The sequence below is a fragment of the Macaca nemestrina genome, chromosome 20, assembly GCF_043159975.1.
Source record: "Macaca nemestrina isolate mMacNem1 chromosome 20, mMacNem.hap1, whole genome shotgun sequence".
Lineage (NCBI taxonomy): Eukaryota > Metazoa > Chordata > Mammalia > Primates > Cercopithecidae > Macaca > Macaca nemestrina.
This window is the reverse complement of record NC_092144.1, coordinates 11,639,745-11,658,134: the sequence shown is the minus strand read 5'-3', so window position 1 is coordinate 11,658,134 and position 18,390 is coordinate 11,639,745. Positions and strand designations below refer to the sequence as shown.

Here is an 18,390-nt window from a genome sequence, read left to right as displayed (position 1 = left end):
TGGATCATGAGGTCAGGAGATCAAGACCAACCTGGCCAACATGGTGAAACCCCGTCTCTACTAAAAATACACAAAAATTATCTGGGTGTGGTGGCACATGCCTGTAGTCCCAGCTACTTGGGAGGCTGAGGCAGGAGAATCACTTGAACCCGGGAGGCGGAGGTTGCAGTGAGCCAAGATAGTGCCAACTGCACTCCAGCCTGGTGACAGGGAGTCTCCGTCTCAAAAAAAAGAATCCCCATGTGCATATCATCATCTTGAAAATAGCTGGGATTGAGTTATCTTGCACAACATTCAGTCTATTCACATTCAAGCAGGGCATGAAGCTTATAGCTTGCCTGATAACGTTAAAAATGTAAATCTAATACCTGTTGATATAAATTCAATAATAAACCTTTAGTAATGTACTTTTCATTTTTTACAGATGTGATGTGGTAGAGAGATTTGGTAAAAGTAAAGATGGTAGTCAGTGTGAAGAAACCTTAAGCCAGATTCGAAATAGTACTGTAAACAAGAACACTCCTGCCAGAGTAGATGCATGCGAAAGCAGTGTGAATGGAGAAGTCATAATGGGTCATTCATCCCTGAATTGCTACATCAGAGTTGACACTGGACACAAACACCGTGAGTGTCATGAATATGCAGAGAAGCCATATACACATAAGCAGTGTGGGAAAGGCTTAAGTTATCGCCACTCCTTTCGAACACGTGAAAGGCCTTACACTGGAAAGAAACCCTATGATTGTAAGGAATGTGGAAAAACCTTCAGTTCTCCTGGAAACCTTCGAAGACATATGGTAGTGCAAGGTGGAGATGGGCCTTATAAATGTGAATTGTGTGGGAAAGCCTTTTTTTGGCCCAGTTTATTGCGTATGCATGAAAGAACTCACACTGGAGAGAAACCGTATGAATGTAAGCACTGTTCTAAAGCCTTCCCTGTTTACAGTTCCTATCTAAGACATGAAAAAATACACACTGGAGAGAAACCGTATGAATGTAAGCAGTGTTCCAAAGCCTTCCCTGATTATAGTTCATATCTAAGACATGAAAGAACTCATACTGGAGAGAAACCTTACAAATGTGAACAATGTGGGAAAGCCTTCAGTGTTTCCGGTTCCCTTCGAGTACATCAAAGAACTCACACTGGAGAGAAACCCTATACATGTAAACAGTGTGGGAAAGCGTTTTGTCATCTTGGAAGCTTTCAAAGACACATGATAATGCACAGTGGAGATGGACCTCACAAATGTAAGATATGTGGGAAAGGCTTTGATTTTCCTGGTTCAGCACGAATTCATGAGGGAACTCACATTCTAGAGAAACCCTATGAATGTAAGCAATGTGGGAAATTGTTATCTCATCGCTCAAGCTTTCGAAGACACATGATGGCACACACTGGAGATGGCCCTCATAAATGCATGGTATGTGGGAAAGCCTTTGATTCTCCCAGTGTATTTCAAAGACATGAAAGGACTCACACTGGAGAGAAACCCTATGAATGCAAGCAATGTGGGAAAGCCTTCCGTATTTCCAGTTCCCTTCGAAAACATGAAACTACACACACTGGAGAGCAACCCTATAAATGTAAATGTGGAAAAGCTTTTAGTGATTTTTTTTCCTTTCAAAGTCATGAAACAACACACAGTGAAGAGGAGCCTTACGAATGTAAGGAATGTGGGAAAGCATTTAGTTCTTTTAAATACTTTTGTCGCCATGAAAGGACTCACAGTGAAGAAAAATCTTATGAGTGTCAAACTTGTGGGAAAGCCTTCAGTCGTTTCAGTTACTTAAAAACTCATGAAAGGACTCACACGGCAGAGAAGCCATATGAATGTAAGCAATGCAGGAAAGCATTCTTTTGGCCCTCTTTCCTTCTAAGACATGAAAGGACTCACACTGGAGAAAGACCCTATGAATGTAAACACTGTGGTAAAGCCTTCAGTCGTTCCAGTTTCTGTCGAGAACATGAAAGAACTCACACTGGAGAGAAGCCCTATGAATGTAAGGAATGTGGGAAAGCCTTCAGTTCTCTCAGTTCCTTTAACAGACATAAAAGGACTCACTGGAAGGATATTCTATAAGTGTACGGAATGTGGGAAAGCATTCATTAGCTTTATCACATTTTGATACTTGAAAGAAATAAATCCTATAAATGTAAACATGGTAAAGCCTTAAGAAGTTTCCAGGCTGGGTGCAGTGGCTCACGCCTGTAATCCTAGCACTTTGGGAGGCTGAGGCGGGCGGATCACGAGGCCAGGAGATCAAGACCAGCCTGGCTAACATGGTGAAACCCCATCTCTACTAAAAATAAAAAAAGAATTAGCCAGGCATAGTGGCTCGCACCTGTAGTTCCCAGCTACTCAGGAGGCTGAGGCAGGAGAATCCCTTGAACCCAGGAGGTGGAGGTTGCAGTGAGCTGAGATCATGCTACTGCACTCCAGCTTGGGTGACAGATCGAGACTCCATCGCAAAAAAACAAGTTTCTATTTCTTTCGAATAGAGTTGCTCCCTGATATATGCAAGAAGATTGGTTCCAGTACACCCTGAGTATACCTAAATCCACAGATGCCAGCTCTTTGGAATATTTGCATGTACCTACCCACATTCTCCTGTATACTCTATATCATGTCTAGATTAATTAAAATATCTCATGCGTTGTAAAAGCTGTGTACATAGTTGTATTGTTTAGGGAATCATAAGAAAAAAAATCTGTATGTGTTTACTACAGACTCAACTATTGCAGGCCTATCCACATAGAATATATCACCTATGATGTTACAATTTCTTGTTTCAATACTCGGATTACTTTTGTTTAATGACCTGAAAGAATGTGTTAACACCAACCACAATTCTGGGTCTTCTCTCTTGATAACCCAAGTATTATGATGGTTATGACAATGATGATTGCTGTATGGTGCCTAATGTGATACGTAGAGGTGACTAGATGTGTGGCATCATAGATAAACAGTGAGACCTCAGGCTAACTTGAATCTTGACAGGACATCAAGACCTTCATCTATGTTGGAAGACCCAGGTTCTGATTGAAGATGTTGACTCTTTGCAGGAGGCTAACTAATACTAACGTTGGGATCTGTCCAGCTTGAGGGCTGAAGATCTTTGTGTTGAAGGGTATGTCTTCATATTTGCAGATATTTAGTTAGAAACATTGTTTTAGGAAGCTAGTTCTTTTTCTTTGAATCCCTAAAAAATCCTTACAGTGTTCATTTGCATATTTTCCCTTATAGGACACAGAAGCTTTTTTCCGTCAAAGGATCTTAGTTGAGGTTGATAATCTTTAACACTTGCACCTTGCAGAGGCTAGAGATGCCCCAAATCTGCTGCAAATTTTTCGTGTGTCCAAATCAATGGCACTGCTCCTCCTTAATCTTTTGCATCATCATCATCATCATCATCACTTGTAGAGGATTTCAGTAAATCTTCAGTTTCCTTATTAGTAAGGGTTTCTCTGTCTTCTTTTATGTTCCTCAATGTTGTTTTTATTCCTGTCAGAGATAGCCCTTTCCACCAACTTTCTTTGCAACACTTAAGATATTCCTGACTGCTGTATCAGTCTTGGGGAAACCCCTGAAATCACTTACTCCCTCACTCTAATGGCTTCCAATATGCTTTGGGTGTCCTGGCCTTTAGGACGTCTACAGCCTCTGCAGTAAGCACAGTTGTATCTGCAATTGTGAAGCTCTTCCATAAATATACTGTGGTACAGTCAGGGTTAGAATCAGGGCAACATAAATTGTATAAATGAGGTGAAGCTGGGCGCACTGGCTCACACCCATAATGCTAGCACTTTAGGAGGCTGAGGCAGATGGATCACTTGAGGTCAAAAGCTAGAGACCAGCCTGGTCAACATGGTGAAACCCCATCTCTACTAAAAATACAAAAATTAGCTGGGCTTGGTGTCATGCACATGTAGTTCCAGCTACTTGGAAGGCTGTGGCAGGAGAATCACTTGAACCCAGGAGGCAGAGGTTGCAGTGAGCCAAAATTGTATCGCTGCACTCCAGTCCGGGTGACAGAGCGAGACTCGGTCTCAAAAAGAAAAAAAAAAGTTGAAGTGGGTGTAAATTACCTTAATCTGCTTGATGATGCCTTGATCAAGTGGCTGTGGCAGTGATACAGTGTTAGAAGGCAAGAACATCACTTACACTTTTTCTTCAGCATAACAGAAAAATTTAATTTTTGTTTCTGTATTGTACATGAGCTTTGCTGGATATATGATTCTTGGTTAAGCTGTTTTATAGCAGAGCATGATGAGAGTGTGTGAGAGGCTTCCCATTGAAATGAGGAATGGAACCTAACAAAAAGCAAATATATCTATTTTACCCTAGTCATTTATCATTACAGAAGTCAACTAATGTCACAAAACAATGATCAATATGAAGAATGGGATGGAAGAAGCAAATAATGTGGTTGGAGATTATAGCATTGTCTTCTTAGGAAACTGAAGACAAAACAACTGGAAATCTGTTAAAACTGTGAAGGAGTCAGTTTGCTGCTTATGGAGTAAGCATATCCTGTATTCATGATAGCATATACTATTGACTTAAAATAATATTTCTTGCAAATATATATAAATTTCTGAGGATGGAACTAATGCCATATGCAACATCTATTTGTAGACAAGTATGAGTGTTTTCTGATGAGATGACCTAAGTATCACCTCCATGGAGATATATATATGTATACCACTTTGGTGGATTGAAGTCTCCTCATCCCAGTGCTCATTGGGGAGAAATCCTGTAATTTAAGTAATTTGGGAAAATCCAATCCAAATTAACTCATGTATAGTGTCCAGAAAATTTGCATCATCAAAGAAATATTAACTATTGGCCAGGTGTGGTGACATGCATCTGTAATTCCAGCACTCTGGGAGGCTGAGGTGGGGCTCAGCCTGAGGGGACTGAGGATCGCTTGAGGCCAGGAGTTCAAGACCAGCCTGGGGAACATAGTGAAACTCCATCTTTATTTTATTTTGTTTTAATTTTTGACACGGAGTTTCGCTCTTGTTGCCCAGGCTGGAGTGCAATAGTGCTATCTTGGCTTACTGCAACCTCTGCCTACCGGGTTCAAGCAATTCTCCTGCCTCGGCCTCCCGAGTAGCTGGGATTACAGGCACCCACCACCACGCCTGGCTAATTTTGTATTTTTAGTAGAGACAGGGTTTCACCATGTTAGCCAGGATGGTCTCAATTTCCTGACCTTGTGATCCACCCTCTTTGGCCTCCCAAAGTGCTGGGATTACAGGCATGAGCCACCGTGCCCAGCCTTCTCTTCTTTTTTAGAATGTGTAAATTAGACACAATTTTTCTCATGTCATGCACATAAAAGCAGTATTTTCCAGCAGTGGTTGCTCACTCTCCTCCTTGCTGGGCAGACAGTCAGTGTATCCAGGGTGCAGTGATTTTGGAGTATCCAGGTGTGGATAAACTATCTACTTGTGATTGGAATGCTTCCCAAATTCTCATAGCCAGGGGTCCAGGCATGGTGGCTCAAGCCTGTAATCCCAACACTTTGGGAGGCTAAGGCAGGAGGATCACTTGAGTCCAGGAATTTGAGACTAGTCTCAGCAACATAGGGAGACCCTGTGTCTACAAACAATTTTAAAAATTAGTTGGGTGTAGTGGTGCACACCTGTAGTCTCAGCTATTCAGGAAGCTGAGGTGGAAGGATTGCTTGAGCTTGGCAGGGTGAGATTGGAGTGAGCCATGATTGTGCCACTGCATGCCAGCCTGGGCAACAGAGCGAGACCCTGTCTCAGAAAAAAAAAAATCAGTCAGGCATGCTGACATGTGCTTGTAGTCCCAGTTACTAGGTGGGAGGATAACTTGAACCCAGGAGTTTGAGGCTGTAGTGAGCCATGATCATGCCTCTGCACTCCAGCCTGGGTGACAGAGTGAGACTGTGTCTCAATGGCATAAATTAAATAATAATAATAAAGAGATTTTTCTCCTGGCTCTGAAACCATTTCTGGACCTGCAAAGCAATCTTGTGGAATGAAGTGGGGCTATCGATCATCAGGGCAGGTAGTACATTAGCCGGATATACTGGTGTAACGTTAGACATAGACCAATAGAACAGAACAGAGAGACCAGAAATAATCTTCATTTATGGTCTGTTGATTTTCTACAAATGCCCCAAGATAATGGGGAAAGTGTTTTCAACATGGTGCTGGGACAATTGGATATTAACCTGCAGAAAGATGAACTGACACCTTTATCTCATATCATATATGAAAGTTAACACACATTAAAATGATGAAAAGCAAAAACACAAAGTTAGCATCAGATGTAGGAGTATCTTTGTGACTGGGTTGGGGAAGGAGCTGTGTGTGTGTGTTTAAGAACACCAAAGGCGCCTGTAATCCCAGCACTTTGGGAGGCCAAGGCAGGCGGATCACCTGAGGTCAGGAGTTTGAGACCAGCCTGGCCAACATGGCAAAACCCCGTCTCTATTAAAAATACAAAAATTAGCCAGGTGTGGTTGCGCTCGCCTGTAAACCCTACTTTTTGAGAGGCTGAGACAGGAGAATCACTTGAACCTGGGAGGCAGAGGTTGCAGTGAACCGAGATCACACCACTGTACTCCAGCCTCAGCAACAGAGCAAGACTCTGTCTCAAAAATTAAAAAAAAAAAAAAAAAAAAAGACAATCTGTAAAGGTGAGACTTAGAGAAAGTCTCATTTGGGTTGTTTGCTGGAGGAAGGGTTTATAAAGTTGACAATTTATTTAGGGCAGAACCTTAAACTGACTCCAGGTGAGAGTTTCTTGCTTTTGAAAATAAAGATCTTGAAGGCGAGATTGTTCCCACATGAGGTGGGAACAGGAGGGCATGTTGAGCTCCCAGAGTTAAATCGTTAGGTTTCTCTGCCTCATCACCAGGGACTGATAGACTCTTGGGCTCCTTTCAACAAAGTCTGACTCCCAAGCTTAGGAATATGTTTGTCACTTGGCGTTTTCCTTGTGTGTGTGTTTTTTTTTTTTTTTTTTTTTGAGACGGAGTCTCGCTGTGTCTCCCAGGCTGGAGTGCAGTGGCGTGATCTCGGCTCACTGCAAGCTCCGCCTCCCGGGTTCACGCCATTCTCCCGCCTCAGCCTCCCAAGTAGCTGAGACTACAGGCGCCCGCCACCACGCCCGGCTAGTTTTTTGTATTTTTAGTAGAGACGGGGTTTCACCATGTTAGCCAGGATAGTCTCGATCTCCTGACCTCGTGATCCACCCGCCTCGGCCTCCCAAAGTGCTGAGATTACAGGCTTGAGCCACTGCGCCCGGTCTGGCGTTTTCCTTGTAAATGGTAGTGCAGTAGACTGCTTAAATGAACCAATTCAGAGGTTTCCTTTTCTTCCCTTTTTGTTCCTTTATAGCATATTGCTGTCATATAATTCCCCTTTTTCCCGTATATTAAATAACTATATTCCCTTGTTGGTGTGTTTTAATTTTTTGGCTGAAAATGAGTAGACAGGCCGGGCACGGTGGCGCACTCCTGTAATCCCAGCACTTTGCAAGGCCAAGGCAGTTGGATTATCTGAGGTCAGGAATTTGAGACCAGCCTGACCAACAAGGTGAAACTCCGTCTCTACTAAAATACAAAAATTAGCCGGGTGTGGTGATGGGTGCCTGTAATCTCAGCTACTCGGGAGGCTGAGGCAGGAGAATTGCTTGAACCCAGGAGGCAGAGGTTGCAGTGACCCGAGATGACGCCACGCCACTGCACTTCAACCTGGGCGACAGAGTGAGACTCTGGAAAAAAAAAAAAAAAAAGAGAGAAAAGAAAATGAGTAGACTGAGGGATAAGGATAAGGTGTGAGGAACCCTTCGCCATGCCACCAACAGCCTTTCTTTCCAAATTCCTGACCCCTGCAGGACATCAAGCCCTCCCCCATGTTCCAATGTGGCCTGGTCTAGGTACCCCTCCTGCTCTGAGGCACGAGGATCGTTCCTTTGGCCACTGAGAATGCAATTCCCTTTTGTCCAAGAGGAAGAAGAAAGAAAGGCCCATTAGTACAGGGAGACACCAGTGCCAGCTCTGGAAAGCCAGGAGCAAGTTCTTAAATTCCAATGTCCTCTGGCGAGGGCATGTCCTGCTGGTATCTTATTTAAACAGTAGGTTTGAGGATCTTTGACTCATTTAACTTACTGATAGGGGAAAATGGATCAGGGAAGATGCCCAAACTGGCAAGGGCAATGGCCAAGAACCTGTCATTCTGGCTCCTCTCTGGCGCTTGCTTTATCTCTCCTCTTTGCACTGTGGCCCCCCCGGGGGAGGGGCCTAGGGCACTATCCAATCAAGAGTTCTGAGGGCGGGGCCGCGCCAGCTGTCCAATCAAGCGTGCTGTAGGACAGCGGGCGGGGCGACACGCCGAAGCCCGTGGGTTAGGGTTTTTTTTTTTTCCCCTCGCCTTCGAGCCGTCGAGTAGCTCTCGGCTTCTCCGAACGCGCAGAGGGTGTGTCATGACGCGCAGGATGTGTCGCGATTTGCCCAGCTATGGCCAGAATAGCCGTAAGGAGGATGCCAGGACACCCTGGAGTCCAGGAAATGGTGAGTGTGCCGGGCAGGGGTCCCGACACGCGGGAGGAGGGGCTGACTGGAACCGGCTGTGGCTTTACGCGGGCCTCCCGCGGGCGACTCCAGGGTCTGGGACCCGAGTTCCCATGGCGCAGCTCGGCCCTCGGTCCCTGGGCCACAGGGTGGCCCTGGGCCGGCCGGCAGTCAGGACCTCGGGCGTCCTGTCGCGTCCCTGCGTGGCGACTTTGCCCCCAGCCCCGGAGCCCTCTCTGGACAGCTCCGCGCCCGCAGCCCCGCGTCTCCCCCGGATTGTGCGGGGACCACTGGAGGGTCATGGGGAGAATTCCCGCCTCGGGTGCGACTTTAGCTAACTTTAGCTCAGGAGCTCCAGATCAGCCAGGGCAACATGGCAAAACCCCGTCTCTAACAAACGATACAAAAAATTAGTCAGGCATAGTGGCACGTGCCTGTGGTCCCAGCTACTTTGGAGGCTGAGGTGGGAGGATTGCTTGAGCCTGTGAGGTGGAGGTTGCAGTGAACCGAGATCATGCCACTGCACTCCAACCTGGGTGACACAGTGAGACCCCATCTTAAAAATGTATGTATTTCTAATAATTAACTATTGATTAAATTATTAGTTTGACTAATTAATGATTATAGTTTGTTATGATTAATGATTAATAGTTTGACTAATGATTAAATAATCATTTCTGATTAACTTCATTTTCCAAAAGGAATAGATATTTGTGGGTTTTGCTTTGAAACTAGATGTTTTACAGTTTGCTTCCGTGCTTTATACATAAATACTTGGTTTGAGTGATTTTGCTGAATTCTTGAAACACTGGGTTTCTCTAATTTAAAATATCAAAAGTGTTCTAAAGCCACATGACTGGTGAGCGGAGGCCTGAGGCAGTGACTAGAAGGTAAGACCACCTTTGACTCTGCCAAGGGAAGTAATTAAGACCCAGGTGGTTCTTCTTAGAGCCCCTCCCCTACAGATGTCCTATGTACTTACTGTTATCAAGGAAAGCAGGTGTCCTACATACTCACACCTATCAAGGAAAGACTCCTTTGGTACTGACAGAAACTGAGCATTGGAAAACTGGGGATCCACACGTAGGTGGTGGGGTGGGGAACAGCATGATACTTTCTGGGGTTGTAATTGTAGTTTCCTTGGGCTTGCTTTTAGACAGTGGATTTGAGGGGTAGTTGTTGCTGTTGTTTTGTTTGAGACAGGTTCTTAATCTGTCACCCAGGCTGAGGTGCAGTGGCATAGTCTTGGCTCACTGCAGCCTGGACTCCTGGGCTCAAGTGATCCTCCCGCCTCAGCCTCCCAAGTAGCTAGGACTACAGGTACATGCTACCATGCTTGGTTTTTTGTTTGTTTGTTTGTTTTTTGTAGAGATAGGGTGTTGATACCTTGCCCAAGCTGGTCTCAAACTTGTGACCTCAGGGAATCCCATCTTGGCCTCCCAGGTGCTGGGATTACAGGCATGAGCCGCCACTCCTGGCCTTCAGTTTTGCATCCCCAGTGTTGCTGCATTCAGAGTGTAATATTTACGTGTTGAGAAAGTCTATGAAGTTAGGACTTTTGTCTCCTGGATCTGAGATTGATGAATTAGAGAGTTCATTTGGGTCAGAACCTTAAACTGAATCTGGGACTGAACTACTGTAGGTGTTAGGCCTTAATGGTGAGAGTCTGACCCCCAAGCTTGTTAAGGTGTTTGACTTTCTGTGTATGGGTTTTACAGTTCTGAATTGTGGGGAAGCAGGCTGCTAAGCTGATAAGAATATCTGTGTTTCTTTCCTTTGGATTCCTTTATCTGTTTATTGTGGTGCTCCAACTGTAGTTTCCCTTAGCATTTTGTAATTTTATATGTGTGAGTGTGTAGGATATTCGTTTCTTTCGTTTCTTCAGCTTTGAAAATGAAAGTTGATAAATATGATGTAAGGCAAGATAATTCTGGAACCAAACAGAATTGTGTTCCTTTTGTGCAAAAGAATCTCAAGATGCAAGATGAGTGCATTAAAGTTCTCGGGTACATTTTTCATTTTTAAGTCAGTTTTGTATGTGCATATCCCTAGAGGATGTGACATTTAAAAGGCTCTACTCTTCCTAAGAAAAATGAATTATTTTAATTGGTAAGATGGAATTCAAGTGAGTTCCTATTTTAATGATACAAGGGAAACTACTCAAAGCTTATGTAATGTTTGAGACTTTTTTACATTTAGAGAGTTAGGTTTAAATCTATCATGCATTAAATAGGCTACTCATTCCTGAAAGCACTGCCCTCTGGGATACAGTAGAAATACAAAACAGGATGCAATTTGTCATTTAGTTAGAGATTTTTTTCTTAGTTTATACTTTCATACCTATTATTATTTAAAAGATGAAATCTTAGAATGGTTTCCTATGTTTAAAAAAAGTTAAAATTCAATAAATTTTAGAAACAAGTTAATTAAAAATAATGCCTAATAGTAAAGTATGGTTTATATAATTTTTTCAATCATTTAAAATACAAAGGTTTAAAAAAAATCTACAAGAAACTGTGGGTTGAGAAAACTTACTGCCAGAATATCCTGGTTTACCCTAGTGCTCTTGCTCCAGCCACCCCCAGATAACCAGTTTTGATCATTACTTGTGCATCTGTTAGTATTTCTTTATATAAAAACAAGCAATTGCAAATGCATATTTTTTTCTATTCACTATTGGTGAACGCATTGTCTTTTTTGTTGTTGTTGTTAGAGACAGAGGACAGGGTCTTGCTCTGTCACCCAGGCTGGAGTGCAGTAATGCAATCATAGCTCCCTGTAACCTTGAACTCCTAGGCTCAAGCGATTCTCCCATCTCAGCCTCCTGAGTAGCTACGACTACAGTCGCATACCAGCACACCCGGCTACTTTATTTTTTATACAGAGATGGGGTCTGGCTATGTTGCTCAGGCTGGTCTTGAACTCCTGGGCTCAAGCGATCCTCCACTTTGGCCTCCCAAAGCATTGGGATCCCAAGTGTGAGCCACCAGAGCCATCATGCCTGGCCCTGTTCACCATTGTTCTTGTAATTAGTGGTTGGACTCCACATTTTTAATGTTTCACAATTGACCATTTCATCCTCTTCCCTTAATGCCCCACTTCTGGACAAGCTGAGAAGGCCTGGGCATCCTTCCTGTGTCAAGGCAGGAGATTCAAACCACGTAACCAGCTGCCCATGCAGAGGAACTTGTGCCCAGCCCCACTTCCAACCACAGTAAACACCTGGGCAAGTTCCCTTCCTTGCTCTTTTAAGCCATTTCCCACCTGCTTGAGAGGCCTGCCCTGTTCTCCCTGGAAACCTCAGTCATGGGAGTAATAAGCCTTTTCATACCCTCTCAGTGTATGTGAGACCCACTCTCATCAGTGCCATCATTGCAGCCTCGCCTCTCTAGGTGACTAGCAGTTGGTGCTGTGAACAAGATGTCTAGACATTGACCACCATCGTGGGTATCTATCTTCTCTTGTTCTGAATTGCTAACCTGCTCTATGGCCCATCTAGAGTTTGAGCTGCCGCTTACTGGGAGCACATGCTTTGTGCTGTGCTGCTCTGTGTTTCTTCCATTGTTGAGCCCTGCCAAGTCTGGTTCTAGATTCAGCTGACCTTAGGTGACAGTTTGATAATTCCTTGGAATTTGGGAGCTGGAGTATGGGAGTAGGGCCGTCCTTAAAGTGGTCCTGGGTTTACATCCTGTGTTTTTGTTTTTGTTTTTTTCTTTTTTGGTGGGCGTGTGGGGCTGGTGGTGAGAAAGCCAGCTGACTCTTTATTGCTTTGGGGCTAGGGGGCTCAGGAGCTCTTGGTGGGGCGGGTCCGCTTCCTCTTCGCCATCACAGGCTGCGCTGGCCCTGCGGATGGCGGCCATGCATGCGCAGGTCGGCCATGCATGCGCAGGTCGGGGCGGTGCTTGTTCATGCAGATCATGTGTCTGATGCTGCTGAGCGTGGCGCGAGCTTTCTTGTTGATGGTGGTCCGCATGTAGGAGGTGGCAGGCTTCGGCTGGCCGGATCTCCGTTTCTTGACCACCACCACACCTTTGTCCTCGGCTGCCGGCTCCACGCCCACAGTCTTGTCGTGAATCAGCGCGTTGTAGCGGAAGGAGTTGGGGCCTTCAAGTTACTGGGCTCGGTGCTGTAGGGCGGCTTGTTCCTCTTGATCAGGAAACTGGAGCAGTTCCGCACGATCATCATTGCAGATGCGCGGACATGGTGGCGGCTCCTCTCGTAGTGGCGGCCTGAGACGGAAAGAGCCCTGCCTGTGTATTTATAGTGAAGTTGTGACTCATGCCTGGGTTGCCCCAAATGTAAAGAGTGCGAGTGGAGGGGGGACTATATACACTGCGTCAGAGGTTGGTCATTATGTGGCTGCCCCGGAGGAGCAGTCCTTCAAAAAGAAGACAGGGAGGGAAGGTAGAGAACAGCAGCCATCAGATAATGGGCTGAGTCCACACTCTTTAACAGCAGAAGGTTCCCCAACACCCTGAAGTGCTATTGCTGCTGCTTCATGCGCCTCTACCATGACAGAGATCTTGACCTTTCGGTTTAGTGGGGATAACACCCATGGCATAGCTGTGGCATAGCAAAGAAGTTAGTTCAAACCTGACTTAAACCCGGGGTTCTTAAACCTTCTAGAGCAACCATTGCCGTAGGGGAGGCCCTTCACCCTGATGACACCGATGACACCCTGATGACACCGGCTCACTGATGGGGAAAAAAAAGTATTAGTACCAGTTTAGAGAGGACACACCCTCCCCCAAAGTATATCCAGTAACCAAAAACCAAAACAGGGAAGGGAAGGAACAAAAGGAAAAAACACTGATGAAACAGAAGTCCACAGTTTGACCCAATTGGAAATGTATTAAAGGGATTTGCATAACAAAAATCATAAAAGGGGCTGGGCGCGGTGGCTCAAGCCTGTAATCCCAGCACTTTGGGAGGCCGAGACGGGCGGATCACAAGGTCAGGAGATCGAGACCATCCTGGCTAACCCGGTGAAACCCCGTCTCTACTAAAAAATACAAAAAACTAGCCGGGCGAGGTGGCGGGTGCCTGTAGTCCCAGCTACTCGGGAGGCTGAGGCAGGAGAATGGCGTGAACCCGGGAGGCGGAGCTTGCAGTGAGCTGAAATCCGGCCACTGCACTCCAGCCTGGGTGACAGAGCGAGACTCCGTCTCAAAAAAAAAAAAAAAAAAAAAAAAAAAAAAAAAAAAAAAAAAAAAAAATCATAAAAGGGCACTCCTTGGGATTTTGTCCTCTATAATGTAGGTTCTGAATTTTAACATCTGTATGAGCTGATAAACCTTCATGGGATTAGTACTAGGGCTCATGTTATAGTTGTATCTGGGTATCCCATCAAATGTAATGAAGGTGTCCCGATACTCATAGAGGAGTTACTGAATATAAAATAAATAGAGCAGAAATCCCTGTGCCTCTCCTTAGCCATCGTAACTATTGTGTTGGCTAAATCATTCTTGGTTGTATTATAGAACAAATTGTCTTAAAATATCACATAGGGCCAGGTGCGGTGACTCACACCCGTAATCCCAGCACTTTGGGAGGCCAAGGTGGGTGGATTGCTTGAGCCCAGGAGTTCAAGACCAGCCTGGGCAACATGGTGGAACCCCGTATTTGTAAAAATACAAAAATTAGCTGCGTGTAGTGGCGCACACCTGTAGTCCTGGCTTTGGGAGGCTGAGGTGGGAGGGTAGCTTGAGCCTGGGAGGTTGAGGCTGCAGTGAGCTGTGACTGTGCCACTGCACTCCAGCCTGGGTGACAAGGTGAGACAACAGCCCTTAAAAATCCCACAGTGACCAAGGAAGCTCTGAACCAGTGAGTTATTTATTTATTTATTTATTTATTGAGACAGAGTGTTGCTCTGTCACCCAGGCTGGAGTGCAGTGGCAGGATCTCCGCTCACTGCAACCTCCGCCTCCCAAGTTTAAGCAATTTTCCTGCCTCAGCCTCCTGAGTAGTTGGGATTACAGGCACTCGCCACCACACCCAGCTAATTCTTGTGTTTTTTGTAGAGACGGGGTTTTGCCATGTTGGCCAGGCTGGTCTCAAACTCCTGGCCTCAAGTGATTCACCTGTCTCGGCCTCCCAGGGTGCTAGAATTACAGGAATGAGCCACTGCACCTAGCCATAAATTTAAATTAAGTCTTTGGCAGTTATAAATTAGATTGACAAAATGGGACCCCATGGAACTTACTCCCCAATTAAATTAGTTAATATGACTCAATGTAAATTGAACTGGGCCTGGAAGGATTGACAGCCATTATACAAAACCATTAATACAAAATGGTTATATGGTTGTAGTGAAGGGGCAACTATCCCCAGCGTTGCCTTTTTTTTCTTTCTTTTTCTTTTTTTTTTTTGACAAGATCTCACTCTGTTGCCTAGGCTGGAATCCAGTGATGCAGTCACAGCTCACTGCAGCTCCAACACCTGGACTCAAGCATCCTCCTGCATCAGCCTCCTGAGAAGCTGGGACCATAGGTGTGCCCCCATGCTCAGCTAATTTTTTTTTTTTGGAGAGATGAGATCTCACAATGTTGCCCAGGCTGGTCTTGAACTCCTGGGCTCAAGCAGTCCTCCTACCTCAGCCTCCCAAAGTGCTGGGATTATGGACATGAGCCACTGCATTTGGCCGGGTATTTCTCCAGTTAATAGCCTAATTTGGCCTGGCCTGGTTTTTTTTTCTTTTCTTTTCTTTTTTTTTTTTTTGAGATAGAGTCTTGCTCTGTTGCCCAGGCTGGAGTGCAGTGGCGCAGTCTTGGCTCACTGCAACCTCCACCAGCCGGGTTCAAGTGATTCTTCTGCCTTGGCCTCCCGAGTAGCTGGGATGACAGGCATGCACCACAACACCCAGCTAAATTTTTTTTTTTTTTTTTTTGAGACAGTTTTGCTGCTGTTGCCGGGGCTGGAGTGCAGTGGCGTGATCTCGGCTCACTGCAACCTCCACCTTCCAGTTTCAAATGATTCTCCTGCCTCAGCCTCCCATGTAGCTGGGATTACAGGCACCCGCCACCACGCCTGGTTAAGTTTTGTATTTTTAGTAGAGTCAGAGTTTCACCATGTTCGCCAGGCTGCTCTTGACCTCCTGACCTTGTGATCCACCTGCCTTGGCCTCCCAAAGTGCTGGGATTACAGGCATGAGCCCCCACGCCCAGCCAATTTTTGTATTTTTTTAAGTAAAGACAGGGTTTCACCGTGTGGGTCAGGCTGGTCTCGAACTTCTGACTCAGGTGGATCCACCCTCCTCAGCCTCCCAAAGCGTTGGGATTATAGGTGTGAGCCACCACACCCAGCCTAATTTGGCTTGTTCTTAAATCTGGGTGCCTCAAAGTGGATTACTGCAATTTACTGCTGTGATCCCAACCTATTGAGCCCCTACACCCAATATCCAACATTATGGAAATTACTGACTCCGTCCAATGAACAAGTGGTAGATATTCTGGTGTCACAGATTTGTATAGGTTCTATTCAGCCTCTATTTCAAGAGACTCTTAGCTGCAGTTTACCTTCACCTTTGAAGGGATTTGGTCCACCTTTATCTGGTTTCTTTTCATGGAACCTCAGTAGCCTTGCTATTGCAGTCTTTGCCAGCAAGATCTAAATTTTATGTACCTTTCTCCAGGAGCACAGGCATGGCATTACATTAAAGTCATTGCTGGCCAGGCGCAGTGGCTCATGCCTGTGGGAGGCTGAGGTGGGAAGATCACTCAAGGTCAGGAATTTGAGACCAGCCTGGCCAACATGGCAAAAACCTGTCTCTACTTTAAAAAATGCAAAAATTAGCCCGGTGTGGTGGTGAGCGCCTGTAATCCCAGCTACTTGGGAGGCTGAGGCACAAGAATCACTTGAACCTGGGAGGCAGAAGTTGTAGTAAGCCAAGATTGTGCCACTGCACTCTAGCCTGGATGACAGAGCAAGACTCCGTCTCAAGAAAAAAAAAAAAAGTAATTGGTTTCTGGGGACAGTCATTTGACATTCATTCAGGACATACAAATATTGAAAGAAAAGAGCTTACAAAAAGTGGAAGGGCCATTGCCCCATCTAGAATGTAAGACACACTGACACCTTGGCTAAATTCCAGAAAATTAAGTGATAAGCAGAGGACTCGCATCCTCCCTGACATAGTGAAGAAATAGCGTGTTTTTTTTGTTTTGTTTTGTTTTGTTATAGACAGGGTCTCTCTGTCACCCAGGCTGGAGTGTAGTGGTGTGATCTCGGTTCACTGCAATCTCCACCTCCCAGGCTCAAGCGATTCCCATGCCTCAGCCTCCCCAGTAGCTGGGATTACAGGCATGCACCACCACGCCTGGCTAATTTTTTTGTAGTTTTAGCAGAGGCGAGGTTTTACCAGGTTGGCCAGGCTAAGAAATAGCTATTGACTTTTTCGCCATCACAATATCTTTTAGAGTCTTTTGTTCTTTGTTCTGGAGGCAACATAATTCTTGTGCTCAAATTTTAATTAAATCCAATTAATGCTGTGACTTGCAGGTTAGCCCACCTCGAATGGGTATTTCTACCACAGAGGCTTCTAGACTGTTCAAACTGCCGTGCAATTAATGCCCTCAGACTCCTTTACTATGAAGGCCTTTTTTTTTTTTTTTTTTTTTTGAGATGGAGTTTCGCTCTTGTTGCCCAGGCTGGAGTGCAATGGCACGATCTCGGCTCACTGCAGCCTCCGCCTCCCAGGTTCAAGCAATTCTCCTGCCTCAGCCTCCTGAGTAGCTGGGATTACAGGTATGCACCACCACACCTGGCTAATTTTGTATTTTTAGTAGAGACAGGGTTTCTCCAGGTTGAGGCTGGTCTCGAACTCCTGACCTCAGGTGATCTGCCCACCTCGGTCTCCCAAAGTGCTGGAATTACAGGCGTGAGCCACCGCGCCCGGCCAGACTATGTAGGCTTTAGCAACCCCTTCTTGTGGCCCCTGTAGGTAGCCAGATGGTCATAAGTTGTCCACAGGCTTCTGATGCAAGCCCACACTATGTGCCAGTACCATGTTGAATAGAAATGCTGCATGAGGGGACTCCCTTGCCTTGTTCTTCATCTTACTGGGAAAGCATTTTGTTTTTCACTATTAAGTATGATGTTAGCTGTAAGTTTCTTGTAGATGTTCTTTCTTAAGAAATAGTAGTTTCTCTCCATTCCTAGTTTGCCATCATAAATGGAAGTCATACTTTGCCAGATGCTTTCTGATTTTCATTATCCTCCCTTTCATTTGTGATATTAGTAATTTCTATGCTCTTTGTTTTCTTCAGTTAGCTTGACTAGATTTTTATCAATTTTATTCATCTTTTCAAAGAGCGGGCTTTGGTTTTGATTTTTTTTTTTTTATTTCTTGCAGTTTCACTATTTGAAAAAATTTCTTTTCTTTTGCTTACTATGGTTTTAATTTGCTTTTTCTAATTTCCTAAAGCACATGCTTAGATAATTGATTATATATTTTTCTTCCTTTCTAATGTATCTGTTCAGTAGCATATTTGTCCTCTATGTACTCCTTTTTTTGCTGTGTCCCACAAAGGGGTGTGTGGCTGTGTGTGTAGGGGTGTGTGTGTGTGTGTTTTGAGATGGAATCTGACTCTGTCACCCAGGCTGGAGTTCAGTGGCACGATCTTGGTTCACTGCGACCTCTGCCTCCCAGGTTCAAGCAATTCTCATGCCTCAGCCTCCCAAGTAGCTGGGATTACAGGCATGCGCCACCATGCCTGGCTTATTTTTTTGTATTTTTGGTAGAGACGGAGTTTTGCCATGTTGCCCAGGCTGGTCTCGAACTCCTGACCTCAAGTGATCCACCCACCTCAGCCTCCCAAAGTGCTGGGATTATAGGCATGA

At 45.1% G+C, this 18,390-nt stretch overlaps 1 protein-coding gene, 1 long non-coding RNA gene and 1 pseudogene across 12 annotated transcripts in view; 1 reads left to right on the top strand and 2 right to left on the bottom strand.

The window, feature by feature from the left end:
* Positions 1-18,390, bottom strand: part of LOC112427563 (uncharacterized) — a 137,653-nt gene that overhangs the window by 66,163 nt on the left and 53,100 nt on the right. The window lies entirely within an intron of this gene.
* Positions 1-18,390, top strand: part of LOC105468780 (zinc finger protein 44) — an 83,843-nt gene that overhangs the window by 61,082 nt on the left and 4,371 nt on the right. For 6 of the 11 annotated variants that reach the window (XM_011719166.3, XM_011719648.2, XM_011719700.3 and 3 more), the window contains one exon: positions 425-2,993. In XM_011719166.3, the coding sequence (XP_011717468.3) occupies positions 425-2,081 (1,657 nt within the window). In that variant the 3' untranslated portion in view covers positions 2,082-2,993. The other 5 variants (XR_003019166.2, XM_071087542.1, XM_071087543.1 and 2 more) reach the window with 5 other exon arrangements.
* Positions 12,314-12,755, bottom strand: LOC105468716 (large ribosomal subunit protein eL28 pseudogene; annotated as a pseudogene).